Source organism: Schistocerca piceifrons, chromosome 2 (assembly GCF_021461385.2).
Source record: "Schistocerca piceifrons isolate TAMUIC-IGC-003096 chromosome 2, iqSchPice1.1, whole genome shotgun sequence".
Taxonomy (NCBI): domain Eukaryota; kingdom Metazoa; phylum Arthropoda; class Insecta; order Orthoptera; family Acrididae; genus Schistocerca; species Schistocerca piceifrons.
In genome coordinates, this window is record NC_060139.1 from 641,290,453 (window position 1) to 641,310,167 (window position 19,715).

General features: G+C 42.2%; 2 protein-coding genes across 3 annotated transcripts in view; one reads left to right on the forward strand and one right to left on the reverse strand.

The window, feature by feature from the left end:
• The window catches only part of LOC124776768 (alanine--tRNA ligase, cytoplasmic), a 181,497-nt gene extending 163,417 nt beyond the window's left edge, over positions 1–18,080 (reverse strand). Inside the window, exons 1-3 of the mRNA XM_047251907.1 lie at positions 17,923–18,080; positions 17,512–17,672; positions 7,666–7,854 (exon numbers count right to left, since the gene is read on the reverse strand). Coding sequence (XP_047107863.1) covers positions 7,666–7,854; positions 17,512–17,652 — 330 coding nt within the window. The 5' untranslated portion in view covers positions 17,653–17,672; positions 17,923–18,080. The remainder of the gene's footprint in view (positions 1–7,665; positions 7,855–17,511; positions 17,673–17,922) is intronic.
• A 92-nt stretch (positions 18,081–18,172) lies between these two features.
• The window catches only part of LOC124776769 (WD repeat-containing protein 82), a 68,187-nt gene continuing 66,644 nt past the window's right edge, over positions 18,173–19,715 (forward strand). The window contains exon 1 of one of the 2 annotated variants that reach the window (XR_007015653.1): positions 18,173–19,482. Coding sequence is in view for 1 of the 2 variants with exons in the window: in XM_047251908.1 (XP_047107864.1) it covers positions 18,489–19,436 (948 nt within the window). In the remaining variant the exon portion in view is untranslated. The other variant, XM_047251908.1, reaches the window with a different exon arrangement.

Here is a 19,715-nt window from a genome sequence, read left to right on the forward strand (position 1 = left end):
AACGTGTACAACGGGCTGCCAAATAAGAGACATGTGGAGACCAACACAGTTTCCTGTCCAACGTGAGCCCTAGAAACTTAGTTGTTTCCACGAGTGGGAGAACAATGGGACCGAGATGTAAGGATGGCGGAAGGAACGCTTTATATCGCCAAAAGTTGATACAAACCGTCTTCTCTTCAGAGAACCGGAAGCCATTTGCCACGCTCCATGAGTAGAGGCTGTCTAGACAACGCTGAAGGCAGCGCTCCAGGAGGCATGTTGTCTGGGCACTGCAGTAGATCGCGAAGTCATCGACAAAGAGAGAGCCTGACACATTAGGTGGAATACAATCCATAATTGGATTGATCACGATGGCAAAAAGGGCTACGCTCAAGACGGAGCCCTGAGGCACTCCGTTCTCCTAGAGGAAGACGTCGGACAATACGGAACCCACACGAACCCTAACTTTCGATCCGTTAAAAAGGAATCAATAAAAAGGGGCAGGCGACCCCATAGGCCCCACCTGTGCATAGTGCAGAGGATACCTCCTCTCCAACAGGTATCATAAGCCTTCTCCAAGTCGAAGAACATGGCTACCGATTGGCGCCTTCGCAAAAAGTTGTTCATGATGAATGTCGACAAGGTCACTAGGTGGTCAACAGCGGAGCGGCGGCGACGAACGCCGCATTGGACATTAGTAAGTAGCCATCGAGATTCAAGAATCCAGACTAACCGAGCATTAACCATGCGCTCCATCACCTTACAGAGACAGCTTGTAAGAGAAATGGGGCGGTAACTAGAAGGAAGGTGTTTATCCTTCCCGGGTTTGGGTATAGGAACAACGACGGCGTCACGCCAACGCATGGGGACCTGACCTTCGGTCCAGACGCGATTGTAGGTACGAAGAAGGAAGCTTTTGCCCGCCGGAGAAAGGTGTGCCAGCATCTGAACATGAATGGCATCTGGCCCCGGAGCAGAGGACCGGGACAGTGCAAGCGCACGTTCGAGTTCCCGCATAGTAAAGGGGGCATTATAAGTTTCCAGATTCAGCGAGTGGAAGGAAGGTCGCCGAGCCTCTTCTGCCTCTTTCCTGGGAAGGAAGGCAGGGTGGTAATGGGCGGAGCTTGAAACCTCCGCGAAAAAGCGGCCAAAGGCGTTGGAGACATCCACAGGACCAACATGGACCTCATTACCTGAGGTCAGGCCAGGTACTGTGGAGTGGGCCTTAATGCCCGACAGCCGGCGCAGGCCACCCCAAACGACGGAAGAGGGAGTAAAACTGTTAAAGGAGCTGGTGAAAGAGACCCAACAAGCTTTTTTGCTGTCTTTGTTGACTCTACGGCATTGCGCTCGGAGTCGTTTGTATTCAATACAATTCGCCAACGTAGGATGGCGGCGAAAGGTGCGTAAAGCACGTCATCGAGCACGGATAACGTCCCTACAAGCCTCGTTCCACCAGGGGACGGAAACGCGACGTGAAGAAGAGGTAGTACGAGGAATGGAACGTTCGGCAGCATTGATGATAACAGCCGTGAGGTATTCGACCTGACTGTCACAACTGAGAAAATCGTGGTCCGAAAAGGTCACCAGGGAGGAGTAAAGTCCCCAGTCAGCTTTCAGTATGTTCCAGCGCGAAGGACGTGGGGATGGGGTGTGGTGCAGGAGACGAACGACACAGGGGAAGTGGTCGCTCGAATAGGTGTCAGAAAGGACATACCACTCGAACCGACGGGCAAGAGTGGTAGAACAGATCGAAAGGTCCAAGTGGGAGTAGGTATGAGTAGAGTCCGAGAGGAAAGTCGGGGCGCCGGTATTGAGGCAGACAAGATTGAGATGGTTGAAGACATCCGCCAAGAGTGAGCCTCTTTGACAGGATGCAGGAGAGCCCCAAAGGGGATGATGGGCATTGAAGTCGCCAAACAATAAAAACGGCGGGGGAAGCTGAACGATCAGGCGCATCATGTCAGCCCGACTAACAGCAGATGATGGTGGAGTGTAGATGGTACAAACTGAAAAAGTAAAAGCAGAAAGAGTAATACGGACAGCTATTGCTTGGAGTGGGGTGGTCAATGGGATGGGATGGTAATAGACATCGTCCCGAACGAGCAACATGACCCCACCATGAGCTGGGATACCGTCCACAGGGGTGAGGTCATACCGCTCCGAGGTATAGTGGGTAAAGGCAATACGGTCAGTCGGGCGCAACTTGGTTTCCTGGAGACCAAGGACGAGCGGACAGTGCAGGCGGAGGAGCAGTTGTAATTCCTCCCAATTAGATCGAATACCTCTTATGTTCCAATGTAACAAGGCCATCGCTAGTCAAAAAGTTGGGGGAACGAGACGGGGGAAGAGCTGGTCACCTTGACGGCCACGGAGGGCCAGGTTGCGAGGGAACAACGCTACAACCGGCGGGAGGCGGATCCAGTTCCATTGAGTCGTCGCCAGCTGCGGCCGCTGTCCCTGGTTGTGTAGGAGGGGCAGCATCATTTGCCGACGAGAGGCCAGCGGAGCACCTGGGAGCAGAGCGTCCCGGCGAAACTGAGGACGGCCGGGAGCAGCGACTCACGGATGGAGCGTCAGACGAAACGCGCCGGGGTGGAGAGGGGGATAGAGACTTATTCTTGGAGGCCTTCTTGGAAGGCCGAGGAGGCACAGGGATGGTGGGCTGGACCCGAAGAAGGTCCTCACGCGCGGGGTCCGTTTTGGAACGCCGGACCTCGGAAGCTGGGGTCCGGAACGTTTCCCCGATGGACGCCTGAGAAGAGGATCGCTTCTCAGGTGGCGGGGGGAGAGGAGGAGAAGGAAGGGTGGCCCCTGGGGCAGAGGGGGCGGGGGCCATGGGGGAGGAGGATTTGGAAGGGAGGGATTTGGGAGGCGGAGGCAGAGCCCCCTGATGGGCGGAGGAGGCGGAGGGGGGACAGGATAGGGGTGAGGATACCGCGGAAGGAGGGGACACAACTGAGGCAAACGAAGTGGTCAACGGCACGGGATGGAGGCGGTCATACTTCTTCCTGGCCTCAGAATAAGAGAGCCGTTCCAAAGTTTTGAGTTCTTGTATCTTCTTCTCCTTCTGATATGCGGGGCAGTCTGAGGATCTAGGCGAGTGGATGCCAGGACAATTAATGCACCGAGGTGGTGGGGTGCATGTATGTTCCTTACGAAGAGGACGTCCACAATCGCCACAAAGGGGCTCAGCCTCACACCGTGATGACATGTGCCCAAAGCGCAAACACCGAAAACAGCGCATAGGAGGCGGGACGTAAGGTCGCACGTCGCACCGGTAGCACATCACCTTTACCTTCTCCGGGAGAACGTCCCCCTCGAAGGCGAGGATAAAGGCCCCGGTGTCGATGCGACGGTCTTTGGGGCCGCGCTGGACTCGCCAGACAAAATGCACGTCTCGGCGCTCCAGGTTGGCCCTGAGCTCCTCATCAGATTGTAGCAGAAGGTCACGATGAAAAATAACCCCCTGCGTCCTATTTAGTGCCAGATGTGGGACAATGGACACTGGGATGTCCCCTAGGCGGTCGCACGCCTGGAGCGCCGCCGACTGTGTTGCGGAGGTGGTCTTGATAAGAACGGACCCTGAACGCATCTTGCTGAGAGCCTCGATTTCCCCGAAGATGTCCTCAATGTGCTGAACAAAGAACATGGGCTTGGAGGTGGCAAACGTCCCCCCATCGGTTCGAGAACAGACCAAATAGTGGGGGAAGTACTTCGCCCCAAGCCGGCGGGCCTGTCCCTCCTCCCAGGGAGTGGCCAAGGGGGAAAGGGCAGGAGAACCAGAACTAGAAACAGTACCTTTTCTTTTGAAAGACTCGGCCACAGAGCGACCTGATACGTGTTGTCGTTTCATCTGCGAAACGTCCGCCCCGATACCACCCACTCCGACCAGGGGCTCTCCCCACGGGCGCCACCCAGCCTCAGCAAGGGCCACCTGGCAGGATGACCGGTGCCGGGAGTCCTGATGCCCCAAGGAGACGGGTATCTACTCCTTGGCCGACGTGGGGAGGGTGCAGCTCAGGTATCGGCAGTACGATCCCTGTGTTGTCAGGGGGCTACAACCTAGAGGGTACATGACGACCCCACCACAATGGGCTGGCTACCATGCTGGATTTCTGGTGCCATGGAAAGTCCATCATGATCGCTGGTGCAGATGGGGACGCACTATGGGCGTAACTTGTACAACCCATCAGGCGTTTAGGCCCAATTTGAGGAATAGTGGGTATGGTTACAACGCCGGTACAATGTTGAGTGCCAAGGTCTTAGCGTACTTAGGACCAGTGGTACACCACGTAAGGTGTCCTTCCCCAAAAGGCTCGTACTTCTGTAGAATTTTGAAAAATGGAGGTCAAACCCCAAGGGGGACCATCACATGGAAGGTCGAAACGGTTGAAACTCCTTTTAGTCGCCTCTTACGACAGGCAGGAATACCTCGGGCCTATTCTTACCCCGGACCCGCAAGGGGGAGTTCCCCAGGTTCATCACTTGTATCTGCCAAGATGGCAATCGAGGACATATTTTAGCGATGTATGACACTTCATATTTTGGAAACATCTTATCAAGTTATTCACAATTTCTTTATAGTAATCAGATTCATGATTTCCAAGCACAGGCATACACAGACTTGAAGGCATTCCATGTATCTTTTTCAGTCTCACTTAACAAGTTGGTGAAATCCGTATCTTGCATAAGCTCTCATATTTGGGGGCCATTAAATACTTCCTCCTCAATCTTCGCACTGCTGAAGTTGTACAACTGTCTTTAAGACGTGCATAAGCTTCCCTTTCTTTGGCCAGCCCTTTTACAAATATCTCCATTAACTGCATTTTAATATGTAAGGGTAGGAAATACATATCTTCAGGGTTCACTAACAATTCATACAACACTCATCTTACTTGGAGTGTACGAGTTTCGCTTAGGCCACTCTTACGTAATGTTCTTTCTTGCTGTGGCTGTCCCACTAGCATGGAAAGAAGCAGTACTTTGTGTTATCTAGTTGCATACCATTCACTAGCCCTTTACTTTCAGATTTGCACACAATTCTGAGTTATTCATATTATAGTGTAAGTAACTGACCGAGTCTTGCATAGTTTCACAAGTCTCTTTCGTGTTAACCAAGGATCGGAAGAGCTGAGGAATATTTTGTAGCTTTACAAAGGAGGACTGCTCTTTAAACTTGATTTCAAGGAACCAATAAAGAGTCTCCATTCCTCAGGGTTGTGAACATGACGCAATGCTCCAAACAAACCACCAACTGTCAGTACAGTACATGAACTCACTCTGGTACCTCCTACATGAAGTCATTTTAAAACCCTGAGCAAGCTAATTCCATCCTGGCAATCATGAAGCCAGTAACTCAGATTGTGCCTATGACAGATTAAAGTCCCTAAAGAGGTGATGTTGACTGAGGTCATCAATCCCATCGGATCAGGGAAGGAAATTGGCCGTGCTCTTTCAAAGGAATCATCTAGCATTTGCCTGAAGCGATTTAGGCAAATCACGGAAAACCTAAATCAGGATGGCCGGACACAGGCATTGCCCTCCCGAATGCGAGTCCACTGTGCTAACCACTGCACCACCCTGCTCCGTGAATAGCACGATCTGATTTTGTAGAATACTCTCTCATTTTGGTCAAGCAAAAGTAGTAGTCAGTGGCATGATCCTGCTATTCACGCCACACCATTGTTACCCTAAATGGCATTGATGCTCAAGAACTGTACAGCCAATTACGCAAGTTACTTGCTCATACGTAATAACAAAGATGCTAAGCAACAGACTTATCTTGGTTCCCAAGTCTGCAGTCAAAATACAACTCACATGCCTTCTTAACTACAGAAGTATGATATGCTTTTGACTTTTCACTATATATTCCGCACATATGTAACAAAACTTACTGGGTTTATTTACACATTGTCTAGACAGGCTGTACAAAGGTTTCTGACAGAATACTCACTCACAACACTAACTTCACATAAGCACAAAACACAATATTATAGTAATTGTCATTACAGTGTAGCACCAATACTCTTTCTGTAAAATTGCAGGGAAACTCACCAGGTGGCAGCACAAAGCAGAATTATGACAGTTAACATTAGATGGGCAAATAGAAGTCAGATTACACAGAGAATAAAGTTTCCCTGTTGCATGTGAACTAAAACTTATTTCTATTAAATTAAAGCATATTTTCACAACAGCAAAAAAAACTGATATCCAGAAGAAACTGTATTTCATGGAGAAAAACTAAAATAAAATCCGAATTCAGCATATGAAAATTAATCATAATTAACTAGTTCCATGCAGAGGACAAATGGTGTGTTATGCAGTATTATTAAAATGTATTTATTGTTATCCCGATAGTTAATACATTTATTCCACTTAGCTGTTTAACTTCTGGTGCAGATTTTCAATGTTTTGTCACATTAAGAAACAAGCTCATTTCTTGGACTGAGAAATTTTTATGGCTACAAGTTCATAAACATTAGATAACATAGACTCCAAAAAGATTACTGATGATTTGAAATTAGGTAAAACAACAAATTAGTTGTTTGACGTTATAAAAATTAAATTAATTACAGCATATTTTAACTTGAGTGAAAGTAGTTCTGAATTTGCTACAAAAATTAAAAGTGAAGCACAGTCTCAAGTTTGCCAAAATCATAACAAATACAATTTTATGAACTCAAAGCTCACTTTAAAAGTTACAAATATTTAAAACTTTTTCTACATTTATGAATTCAGCTTTTTAAAATGAATCTTACTGGGAAATCAAATTATTCATACTATGAGTTACCAAAGCAAAACTTTTTTGAGCCTGTTAAAAGCATTTTCATAACTATTAGTTCTAAAATTTTATACTAATAATTTACAACAACAAGGATATAACGTGAATTTAGTTTGTAGTGCCAAGGTCATTGTAGGCTCTTTTATTTGTATTCGGCTGTGCTGGTTCACCAATGTACATCATGTATGTCTGATACTTCTGTACCACATCTCAACAACTCACGTTTCTTCTGCTCATGACTTCACAAACATTAAAAGTTTTTCTTTATTATTTTCTACATTATCCGTTTTCTCCCTTGCTTCTTTCCAGGTTCTGTACATACATTCCTATATATCTGACCATTTCTTTGTCTCTTTTTATCTACTTTATCACAACACCCACTGCTTCACTGGCTTCCTTGCCTCATTGAAACTGCAATTTCCCACATTTTCTGATCCAAATGGGTATATAAGAGATTCAATTTCAGCCAAGGATGTACAACTCAGAATGCCAAATGACAAAATGTAAGTATTTATACTTCTTTTTCCATTTTGGACTACTTTGTACTCTTGCAGTCACCTTTCCTTATGTTAAGCTGTGTCCTGGCTGACACTTGACTCTTCTTGAATAAGAGTGTGGCTCAAATCACATTCCAACTTGCTGATTCTGGTTTTTGTACTTTCCTTGAAGCATGCTAAATCACCACCACCATCTCTCAACACAACCATGGCAAATTTCCTCCACCAATGTCATCCATCTGACCTGGCACATCACCAATGACCTTGACACTGAAAGAAGATTAAACACCAACCTTCTTCCTTTCTTTACTGTGCAAAAACTATTCTTTATTTGTGAAAAAACTGTATGCCATTACTGTACAGTTAGTAAGCAAATGTCTTATTAACATCTAAATTTGTACATACCTTGAAATAATCACCAAATGACCAATTTCCCAACATTTCAAAAAATGTATGATGGTAAACATCTTTACCAACATCATCCAAATCATTATGTTTACCTCCAGCTCGAATGCACTTTTGGGTATTTGTAGCTCTGACCCATTTTGACATTTCGCTGTTGGGATCCACATTCCCCAAAAATATTGGTTTAAACTGGTAAACAGGAAATATACACCAGAATAAGTATTCATCTGCACAACTTTTTACATTTCAACAAAATCTCAAAACTGGAAATAAAGTTAACAAGAAGAAGGTGTGCTCTAAAAAGCAATGTTAAAAATGATAGGAAAAAAGTGAAGGGAGTTCCTTTTCAAGCAATCTATATCAGATAAACAACAAATATATTTCTCCAACCGAAAACACTTTTGCCCTCAGGCAGCTCTTTCTGATTTCAATAGGTTTTATGAAGTCAGCTGAAGTTTTTGATACCAAGTGTCAGCTCTTACCTGTCACAATGATGATGTGGTGTGTGAAATCATATGGAAAGTTTTTCGAAAGCTGTCAAGTTGGAATGAGAAAAGAGGGTGTTTTGAAGCAATTATGCTGTTTAAGTTGGTACTTGCTTGTGAATCAAAGTCAGGATAGCTGCTTGATGCATTATTTGTAAAAAGTCATTGCATGTGTCAGTTGTGAGAGAGATCCAATAGTAATGTCGCATGTTCATTGAGGAGATGTGCAATTCCATGAGCACAGTAACTTGCCTTCTGAAGTATGGTGTATCGGTATAATAAGTTGTATCTAAGTAAATGTGGCAATGCTTAGGAAAATGGCCAAGTGTCTCCCTCCAACAGCAGTGATGGTGATCAATTTGGTGGTGAATTTGGTTTAGGCTGGTGACGTGTGTTAATGTTTTCTTTGACATGTTACTTTTTCTACAACTCGTCCATGTGGTTTTTTGTCCATGAGGCAGCTGTCAGCGATTGTTCAGTTATTTATTGGTTCTGTTTGTTTGGGTTTATTTTAAAAGGAGTATTTTTTTTTAATTTTCAAACTTTTTTTGTGCATGGTGTAGAAAAAGGAGTACTGGTTGGCTTTGGGACAGGTATTCTCTTTTATTACTGCATACTCACCTTTTTATGTTGTAAGGTCCATATACTGATTTTGGTATCTACTTTTTTTTTTTAATATGGCTGTGGTTTTTGATAGGCATATATGTTGTTAATATGTGGGAATTCAGTTTTTAGATTTTATTAGAACTATTGATGTGCTAAGGGTGCATTGTGGATATCATTTTAGCTACACATGGTGGTCAGAAACAGTCTGAAAAGTTGGTAAGGGTGTTGCAGGGTGGGTTGTGCTGAGAAATAATTGTTAAGAAAAAAAAATGGTATGTTTCTGAGTTAATTAGCATTGAAGTTAAGCAATCAGGGCATTGGACACACACATTCAAGTGGCCCGTGTTCTTATAGCATAGATGATAGCGCACGAGACTGCTCACACTTTCACTCAGGTTCGATACTCACTATCATGCCACGTCCAAGTTTTGTATCTCTCTCCTATTCAGTTTTAGGAAACATAACGAAGAACACGTTTGGTGACACCATCAAAGGCAGGGTGCTGACTGTCTAACTTCACTGCTAACTGACTCAGAAACAGTGCAACATACACAACCTACTCTGCAGCATACTTAAACGCTTTCCAGACTGTTTCTGACCACCCTGTATATGCAAATTGAAGTAAATGGCACCCAATACATGCCCGTATTGGTGTATCATTTGGTTCCTATGTTAACACTGGTTTTTCGTTGTGGTAGGTGCTGTGAAGTTCATTTTACCTACATAGATTAAGGGCAAATAATGATAACACTCAGACTTTATTAACGACTTACTATGTTTCAGATACTATTGTTTCATGGTTGATGGATATTGTGAAGTACACTGCAGCTATAAAGGTTACATAAATTGGAAGATACCATAATTTCTGTCAATCCCCCTCTAAGCTTTTATTTTTGAGGGTTAGCCCATTTTTCGGCACCTGTCTTCAATTGCAAGTGTGTTATCTCTAGCAAAGAACAATGTACATTCATAATTTCCTTTGGTTTGTAATTTGCTTCCACTGGGATAGAATTTAATGATGTCACCAGAATGATAAGTGAAATTGTAAATGACACAGTCTATGTCAATTCAGGGAGGCTAGGAAAAAATCTTAACTTCATAGTCTAAGATGATATTGAATTTAGTATATGTTAGAATGAAGGGCTAAGTAAGGAACATGTGCTTTTTCTTTTCTACACCAACAAAATTCTGCTCTGAGATACAGCCCTCCAAAGATGACACAGCACATTCCATTTTGAAGATGCGAATTTTGGAAGAATTTTAAAATGCTGTATCTCTGGAACAGTTTTAGAGTGTGTGTGTGTGTGTGTGTGTGTGTGTGTGTGTGTTTTAAATCCTCTATTTGGACTTAACTGTCAAAGTTCTTTTACTATAGCACTGAACATTTTTACATAATTTATGGAAAAAATTTTCTTCAAAAATGCCAAGCCATAAAATTTTGATTCTTTTTCTGTTGATTAGTAACATATACTTCTACATTCCCTGAAAAGGAGAGCTTCCACTTTTGGGTTGACCAGTTTTTTTTATAATTAATTGGAATTTTTGCCATACATAAAACCTGTCTTATTACCACATCATCATAAAAATCAGAATCTAGCCTTATTTAACATAATTTTAAATTTGAGAGATGAGTAGGAGACTTATTTATCAAGCATTTTAAATGGTTCTAAAATGTATGTGAAAGGTCCAACAACTTAAAGGTTTCAATTTATACAACTTCTGTGCACTCTGTTTTGTACTGAAATTAGCCAGTCTGTGAACTAAAAATGTTTTCCAATGCTTCAGTATCTTCCTTTGATATAGAGTGATGTCTTCCTGTTGAACCAATAGAAACTGGAGCACTTCAAAACAGTGTGAGCAGGAAGTGAGCACTGATGGTGGTGTTGCTGTCCTTCAGCTGGAAACCTATATCCAGCAGCTGGTCCATGTGGTAGCATTAAGTTCACTACAATTTTGTTTAACTCATAACTAGCATCTATAATCTCTGCAATCCACCAGTCACAGTCATACACACACGCCACAAACATCCCTCTTCTCAGGTTGTGAATCTGAATATTATCCTGCTGTTTCTGAGGTGTTGGCCGAACAAACAAAGTTTCTTCTTTCTTGCTCTTTAAAGTGCAACCAATATGAACTCGCTCATCACTCTGAGTCCAAAAATGAGTCTTCTGAAATCCTAGTAGTTTGTTTAGACCATTCTTCTTTTTTCTGCTCGCAGAATTCTTCAAGTTCCTCTTTGGACAAAAGAATGAGGGCTGCGGATGTGTATGATTTTACGACTCTCGTAAAGTCTTCAGCATTCTGAATCACAGCTGTATTTGGTCTGGAAAGATTACGTTTGGTAGCATGGTGCTTCAGCAGACCGCCAACACCATCACAAGGCACCTTCCTGTGACCAGTAGCACTGTATATCCAGTCAGTTGGCACAAGCGACTTACTCAGTTTAAACAGCTGGCAATGATTTTTAAAATGGCTAGGAGCACCATCAGAAATGATGATTGTCTTCTTTGCCTCTGTTTGCAGTTGAAGAATTTTGCGCATTGCTAGCAAAGCCTGAGCTGAGTCGTGTCCTGTGTCGTCACTTATAACTACAACACTTGTGGTCTTGCTTCGAAAAAATGTCACTCCTGTAAAAATAGAAACCTGGTCATTACTCCCATGATACCCTTGTAATTCTTGTGGGAGAGTTACAGACCAGTTCTCAGCAAAATCACAGTGAAGTACCAAACATAGTTCTTCAGCCTATACACAACCTCTCACTTCTGCAATGTGTTGTTGCAATTTCTTCAGATGCCGGTGTGTTACTGCTTTCACTGACCATTTACCATGTTCATCAATGAAACTGTCAAAGGCAACAGTTTTCTCAATTTATTTTCCTCCCATGTCACACACGTAATTTCTGCAGTGTTATCTGCTTTGTCTTCCACACCAAGTGTCTGTAAAGACAGTTCTCCCTTTCCAGGGCAGTCATCACATACTTGAAACAAACAAGTCTTTCACTTTATGCCACAGACTACTAATGTCTTCACATGCCCAACCAAGGTGTCATATGTCACATGCTCCAGTAAGTTCTTCAAAGTACCCACACAAAGTTCAAAATTCGTGCAGTACGCACATAGACAGACATCTCTAGGTGGGTGTGGAACTACCCACTTACACCGTAGTGCATAAAATTTTGATCTTCCCATATGTGAAGTTGTATAGTTGCTCTTATAAATTGCAAAAGTTTCTTTAACACTACGAGTCATGTACCTCTTCACTTTCACAACTTTTTGACCTTCAGCTGTTACAGTTATAGAGTGTATTTTGTTGGCACTCTGGCGAGAACAGTCCCATTAATAGTCCAAATAAAATGACTGCACTTTTTTAACTTGAGCTGCTTCTATAGGATGACCATAATAGGGATCTGGTCTTCCAAAGACTCCTTTCACAGACCTCACATTTCCTGATTTGCCTACCATGTTCTTTGATATTGATGGAACATGGCTCAAAACTGTTTTCTCTGAAAATATCTCTGAATAATTGTTAAAACTTGCACCATTTCACTATAGGATGCACAGTATTCAACAGCTGAATTGATATTCATGAAAAATTCCAGGCAAGAGATGCAAGAGTGCTATGATTCATTTTCTTCTGAAGATGGAATTTCTACTTTGAAGAGTGGTCAGTTTTGCTGTAGTGTATTCATCCATAGCTTTAGTAATTTCTCTGCGGTTTCTTGATGCATAAAGCTTATGACTACTTCACCGACCATGGTTTCTTAACAGGACTGACACCTAGCTCTGTAGTTGACTAATTCACAGTATTTAATTCTTCCTCTATTTGTCTTATATATCACTCTTTTGTGGATGTGTAAATTGTCAGAACACCTCACTCTCCTGTGGCCCCAGTCAGAAAACATTTCAAACAGTCTTTTTCACAAAACACACTGCAACTGTGTCAACTGGCAAATTCCTCATGAAAACACAGAACTCACTAGATGGTCTCATATTTCTCAGAAGACTCTTCAGTAAACAAATTAGCACTGAATGACTACAATAGACACACCTGCAATGAACAACCACAACAAAGAAACTGACAAGAAACTACAACAAAGTGTAAGAAATATCTGCAAGAATGAAAGTGAAAAGACATAACTGCAACAAAGAAAGAGATAAGAAATACCTGCAACAAAGAAAGTGACAATACCTGAAACAAAGAAAATGACAAGAAATACCTGCAACAAAGAAAGTGACAATACCTGAAACAAAGAAAATGACAAGAAATACCTGCAACAAAGAAAGTGATAAGAAATAACTGCAACAAAGACAATAGAAATTAACACTGTAACAAAGAAATTAGTAAGAAAGATCTTCAGTGAAGACATACATTAACCTTGAAAAAGATGTTTTAAAATAAAACCTATCCAACTTAAAAGTGGAAACTCTCCTATGCAGAGAATACAGTACTACATGGTAATAATCAACATGGCGTTTTTGTAGGTGTCTTTTGATGGGTGCTCCCTGGTTGTGTGTTGTGTATTAGGTGATGTTTCTGGTTTACTTTGCTTGTGTGGCATGTTTATAGGTGGCGTATTGTTGCAGTCGATGGTTCTCTCTGGTGGTGTGTATAGGGGTAGCGTGTTATGTGGCGTATGGGGTTCATTTATGTGGCAGCATTGCATGTGTGTGGTACCAGTAGTGACTGTGCTTTCAGCGGAATATTGTTCAGTGAGTTAATGATTTTGGTTTTGTTATGTCGATGTTATTGTAGTTTTTTTTCTGTTCGTCGTGTGTGAATTTTGGTAAATCATTTTGTTTATGTCTTTGGTAGGTATGGATATGACTGACAAGGTCAACAGCTTTCAGTTGTCAGTAATGATGGGGGACAGTGTGTTGTCTCTAATAAAAATTCTTCAGCTATTCGGCCTGTTGGCTGAAGTTGTGAAGTGTTCAGCATGCCGTGAAGAAGTGAAGCTTACTAAAGTTCCGGCGTCTCTGATCAGGGACGGCTATATATGGAGATAAGGATAACAGGTCAAGGGAAGTGTTCGATTCTAGTTTTGATTTTCTAGGGTTTTCTTTGTGGTATGATTAAGTGTGGTGGTGGTGGAGAAAGTTTTGAGACTTATAGTGTGGTATCGGTAGTTGCTGTTGACCTATGTAGGTCAAGGGAAGTTTCCGATTCCAGTGGATATTGTTTTTAATTGATTTTTGGAAGGTTGTGGTCATTTTATGTCATTGTTTTTGTTGTTTGGTTTAGTGGCGTGTGTTTATTTTTAGTTTGCTCCACCCAAAAACCCCATTTCCCCTGCTTGTCCTGTTAGTTTCATTATATTTTTGGAGGAATATGTGTCTGATGGTTTTCCAATCTATTTTTCTGTTTGTTGTCATGTTTACAAAATGAAGTCATAGTCGCAATATGGGAGTTGTTGTGAATGGTTGTTTCCACCATATTGGTGACATCAGTGGTCAAAGCAGACGGGTGGAATCAGATATTTCTGTTAACACAAAAAATTTAATTTTTTGGATTGGAATTTTAAAAAAAATCTGTAAATTATAAAATGGTGTTCGCAGTGTCATCTTTGGAGGCCTGTATCTCGGGGCAGGAATTTTTTTAGGCGAAAACAAAAGAATAGTGTTTCTTACTTACTTCTGAATTTTAATATATGCTAAATTCAAGTGCCTGAAGTGATATGGATTATGCCAAATAATGTGTCAAAGTGGGTAACTGCAGTGTTGGACATATGATTTTCTGACCACACTAGGCATCAATTTGTATCAGCAATTTTATTTTTGTTTTGATATTCACTGGCTTTGCCAACTGTCAACCAAATTGTCACATTCTGATATAGCCTAGGCCTTGAGCTTCACAAAAGGTTAGCCTGTCAGAACATCGGGAAGAAAATCCCAATCTCCAGATTGAAAACAAGTCAATCCGCACGTTTAAGTGCACTTATGTGTACTAGACTCTTGCACTGCATGTTGCTGTTCATAATTTGTTTCTGTTGGTCATAAGCCAATCGGGTGAGAGTATACACTCTAAAAGCTGTCAATTCAACTAAATATCTAGATAGTACAATTATGAACAAATTAGGTTTGAATAATAAAACAGAAAATGTTTTGGGGAAGGTGAACCAAAGACTGTTTTAGTGGTAGAACACCTAGAAGATACAAAAGGCCTACTAAGGAGACTGCCTACACTACTCATGTCCATTGTCTTCTGGAATATTATTGCGCAATAAGAATGCATACCACATAAGTTTGAAGAAGAAGTTAAAAATATTCAAGAGAGGGCAGCTCATTTTGTATTATTAGAAAGCAGAGGTCACAGATATGATACACACATTATGGTGGCAATCATTAAAACAAATACTTTGTTGCCGCGAGATATTTTTATGAAATTTCAATCACAAAGTTTCTCTTGTGAATGGTAAAATATTTTGTTAGGATCTACATAGGGGGAAATGATGTAAAATAAGAGAAATTAAAGCTTGCAAGGAAAGAATTAAATCTTAATTTTTCCTGTGTACTATTTGTGTGGAATACAGAGAAATATTCAATGAACACTGGCACTTACTTTTGAATTGCACAGCAGACATGTAGGTGTAGATGTAATACGTGAGTTAGCTCATATAATGCTACACTATGTGATCAATAGTATCTGGACACCCCCAAAAACTTTTTTTTTTCATATTAGGTGCATTTTGCTGCCACCTACCGCCACATAGTTCATATCAGCAAACTCAGTAGTCATTAGACATCATGAGCGAGCAGAGAAGGTGTCCCCCCCCCCCGCGGAATTCGCGACTTCGCACGTGGTCACATGTCTGTACCTGAGATTTCCCACTCCTAACCATCCCTAGCCCCACTGTTTCTGATACGATAGTGAAGTGGAAACGTGAAGGGACAGCTGGTTGGTTGGTGCTGGGGAAGGGGACCAAACAGTGAGGTCATCGGTCCCATCGGGTTGGGGAAGGATGGAGAAGGAAGATGGCCGTGCCCTTTCTAAGGAACCATCCTGGCATTTGCCTGAAGCGATTTAGGGAAATCACGGAAAACCTAAAGCAGGATGACCAGACGCGGGATTGAACCGTCGTCCTCCCGAATGCAAGTCCGTGAAGGGACACATACAGCACAAAAGCGTACAGGCCAACCTCATCTGTTGACTGACAGATATCAGTGACAGTTGAAAAGGGTTGAAATGTGTAATAGGCAGACATCTAACCAGACCATCACACAGGAATTCCAAACTGCATCAGGATCCACTGCAAGCACTATGACAGGTGGGAGATCAGAAAACTTGGATTTCATGGTCGAGCATCTGCTCATAAGCCACACATCCCGCCGATAAAAGCCAGACGACCCCTCGATTGGTGTAAGAAGTGTAAGGAGTGAAAAAACATTCTGTGCAGTGACAAAAAATGGCAGGGTATGGGTATGGGGAATGCCAGCATGTGTTGTGCCAACAGTAAAATTTGGAGGCAGTGGTGTTACAGTGTGGTCGTGTTTTTCATGGAGGGGGCTTGCACCCCTGTTGTATTGCATGGCACTATCACAGCAGAGGCCTAGATGGATGTTTTAAGCACCTTCTTGCTTCCCACTGTTGAAGAGCAATTCGGGGATGGTGATTGCATCTTTCAACACGATCGAGCACCTGTTCATAACGCACGGCCTGTGGCAGAGTGGTTACACAACAATAACAGTCCGTAATGGACTAGCCTGCACAGAGTCCTGATCTGAATCCTAAAGAACACCTTTGGGATGTTTTGGAATGGCGCCGACTTCATGCCAGTTCTCACTAACTGACATTGATACCTCTCCTCGGTGCAACACTCCATGAAGAATGGGCTGTCTTTCCCAAGAAACCTTCCAGCACCTGATTGAACATATGCCTGCGAGAGGGAAGCTGTCATCAAGGCTAAGGGTGGGCCAACACCATGTTGAATTCCACCACTACCGATGGAGGGCACCACAAACTTTTAAGTCATTTTCAGCCAGGTGTCCAGATACTTTTCATCACATAGTGTAACTTACAAGAATCTGAGCCTTAGGCATATATTTACCTGTATGTGGCAACTAAGTTGAGAAACTTATCTAAACTGATGACAAGCTCGACTTCCCAAAAAGAAGCAATTGCTTTCCCAAACTCAAGAAAGAATTTTTATAAAAAGGCAGGACAGTTTAAAAATAATAAACTTATGACTATTAAAATATGCTGCAGAAATTTCAGGGTTGTTTGGTTTTGTCCTTGACAGCCAAAAGGAATCTACAACAAAGTTTAATAAACCCATGAAAATATCATGTACACTGTATTTCAGGATATCAAATTCTTTTTTCAATGAACAATATACACTTTTTTTTCTTCCTCCCTTTGGTATACTTATTATATCGAAGTAGTGCTTTTTCTGTTAGTTGTTCCTGCACCACAACAAACATACATGTTGAAAATATCACCCCACCAAGTACCATATGGTCCATCTGCTTTTCTAGACGATTCTGATTTTATCATTGTAGTTGTTTGAGAACAGCGCTTTCCTTTCGGTTATTACACCAGTCTAACTAATGATTAACGAATACGATGAAAAAGTCCCTATTCACAATCAAACATTGAATAAACATGTAAAGGGAATTACAGTAACAACCAATATTTTCATCTCTCAGTGTACATGACAAATTTTTCTCGTTGAATATTTACCCTCCAGGGCAAACAAATTGAAAGAAAGAATGTGCATGTCAGGCTCAGAAAGTCTACTTTAATTCGTCAGGTTACTAACCTGGTTCATTCCCGCATTTGCAAAGAGGAGTGTTGGGTCATCAAGGGGAATTGTTGAGGATGAATGTACATACTGATGTCCCTTCTTTTCTATAAAAAATTTTAGAAAGGTTGTTCTTATTTCTTTCGCTGTTGGTGGCATCTCGGCGGTTAATCGCGACACTGAAAAGTAAAGATGATTATTTATTTACAGCAGATTAGGCTCTCCTCTGACTGAAGAAAATCTTATTCGAACGAAACATTGGTATTAAAGAATAATGCAGCTTTCATGTCACTCAGTTTAGTTTCAACATATGGCACAACAAACAGTAAACATTGCTTGTACATGAGAAATATATTTACAGCTTTAATATCACAGTAAATAAAATGTATATTGACACTAGGTGAACTGTGTAATGTCATTCAGATATACCTCCACGGGAAATGAGAGCGCAATAGGTATTATCACAAACGTCATATACACTGGCCTCACTTGCATCAGTTCCTACTTCCTTCTCATACTTTCACATGTGTGGAGAGTTGTGGTGCAGCTTTCAGTTCCAGACTATAACAAAGATAAACCACATCACGCACTAAACCAAAGAGTTCCACCGCAAAGTATGGGAGTTCGTGCAGTTGTCTGGACGCAGCGAATACAGTGACATCTATTGCAAGATATCTCGTTCCACAGTTCGCAGCTAACGATCGCGGTTAGTGATACGTCGGAAGTCTGTGATGGAGGTAGAGTTGTCGCGTTGGTGTTGTGGTTAAGCTTGTCGAAGGTTGCCTTGTTTTGCCGTAATACACAAAACCCGCGTTTTTGCTAATTGTTGACAGTATTATTTACGTACGACGGTGAAGTGAAGGCATGTGTTTCGTGAACGTTGATTCTCTCCGGTCGGCGTTTGTTCTTTGTTATCCTGTAGTACTGCGGTGAAACTATCAAGCGTTGTTGGATTATACGTGTATGGTTTAATATCCAGCTAAACTTATATAAACATGAAGTTGGTAGACCACGTTGTTCGAAGTTTTAAGGTAGCGAAAGTATTCAGGGAGAATACAGATAAGATAAATAGCATTGACTTTTCGCCGAGTGGAGACACATTGATTTCCTGCAGCGAGGATGATCAAATTGTGATATATGATTGTGAAAAAGGGACACAGATGAGGACAGTCAACAGCAAGAAATATGGAGTTGATCTCATACATTTTACGCATGCAAAAAACACAGCAATTCACAGTTCCACAAAAGTGGATGATACTATACGATATTTATCCCTTCACGATAATAAGTATATTCGCTATTTCCCAGGACATACAAAGAAAGTTGTCTCGCTCTGCATATCCCCTGTTGAAGACACTTTTCTCTCAGGTTCGCTGGACAAAACATTGCGGTTGTGGGATCTGAGGTCACCGAATTGCCAAGGGCTTATGCATCTGTCAGGAAGACCAGTTGCAGCATACGATCCTGAAGGACTTATCTTTGCAGCTGGGGTAAACTCAGAACATATTAAACTGTACGATTTGAGATCATTCGATAAAGGTCCTTTCATAACGTTTAAATTAAGCCAAGAAAGGGAGTGTGATTGGACTGGACTAAAATTTAGTCGTGATGGGAAAACTATTCTGATATCTACAAATGGGTCAATTATCCGACTGATTGATGCCTTCCATGGGACACCGCTGCAGACATTTACTGGCCATTTAAACAACAAGGGAATACCCATAGAAGCATCTTTCAGCCCAGACTCGCAGTTTGTCTTCAGTGGGTCGACGGATGGCAGAGTTCATGTGTGGAACGCAGATACTGGGTACAAAGTTTGTGTCCTCAATGCAGATCATCCAGCACCTGTCCAGTGCGTGCAGTTCAACCCCAAGTACATGATGCTTGCGTCTGCCTGCACAAATATGGCATTTTGGCTTCCAACTGCAGAAGAAAATGCTTGAATCTGTTGTGCACAGTGTCAGTCGAAGATAACGACGTATGTAGTGGGTGAGATTTGTTAAGATTACCCGAATATTTTTGAGGAGAAGGCGTTTGTATGTGGAACCCTATTTTTGACAGTAAGATGATGATACTTTTTCGTGACAAAGACTTGAAGTGTTTCATTCCAGGGTAATTTTGTGTTTGGATCGAGGAGAAACGTTCCTTGAGATTGTAATGTGTATAGAGTACGAAATTTTACATATTGCTTGATGTAATCGGTAATAGGTTATGTAATTTTA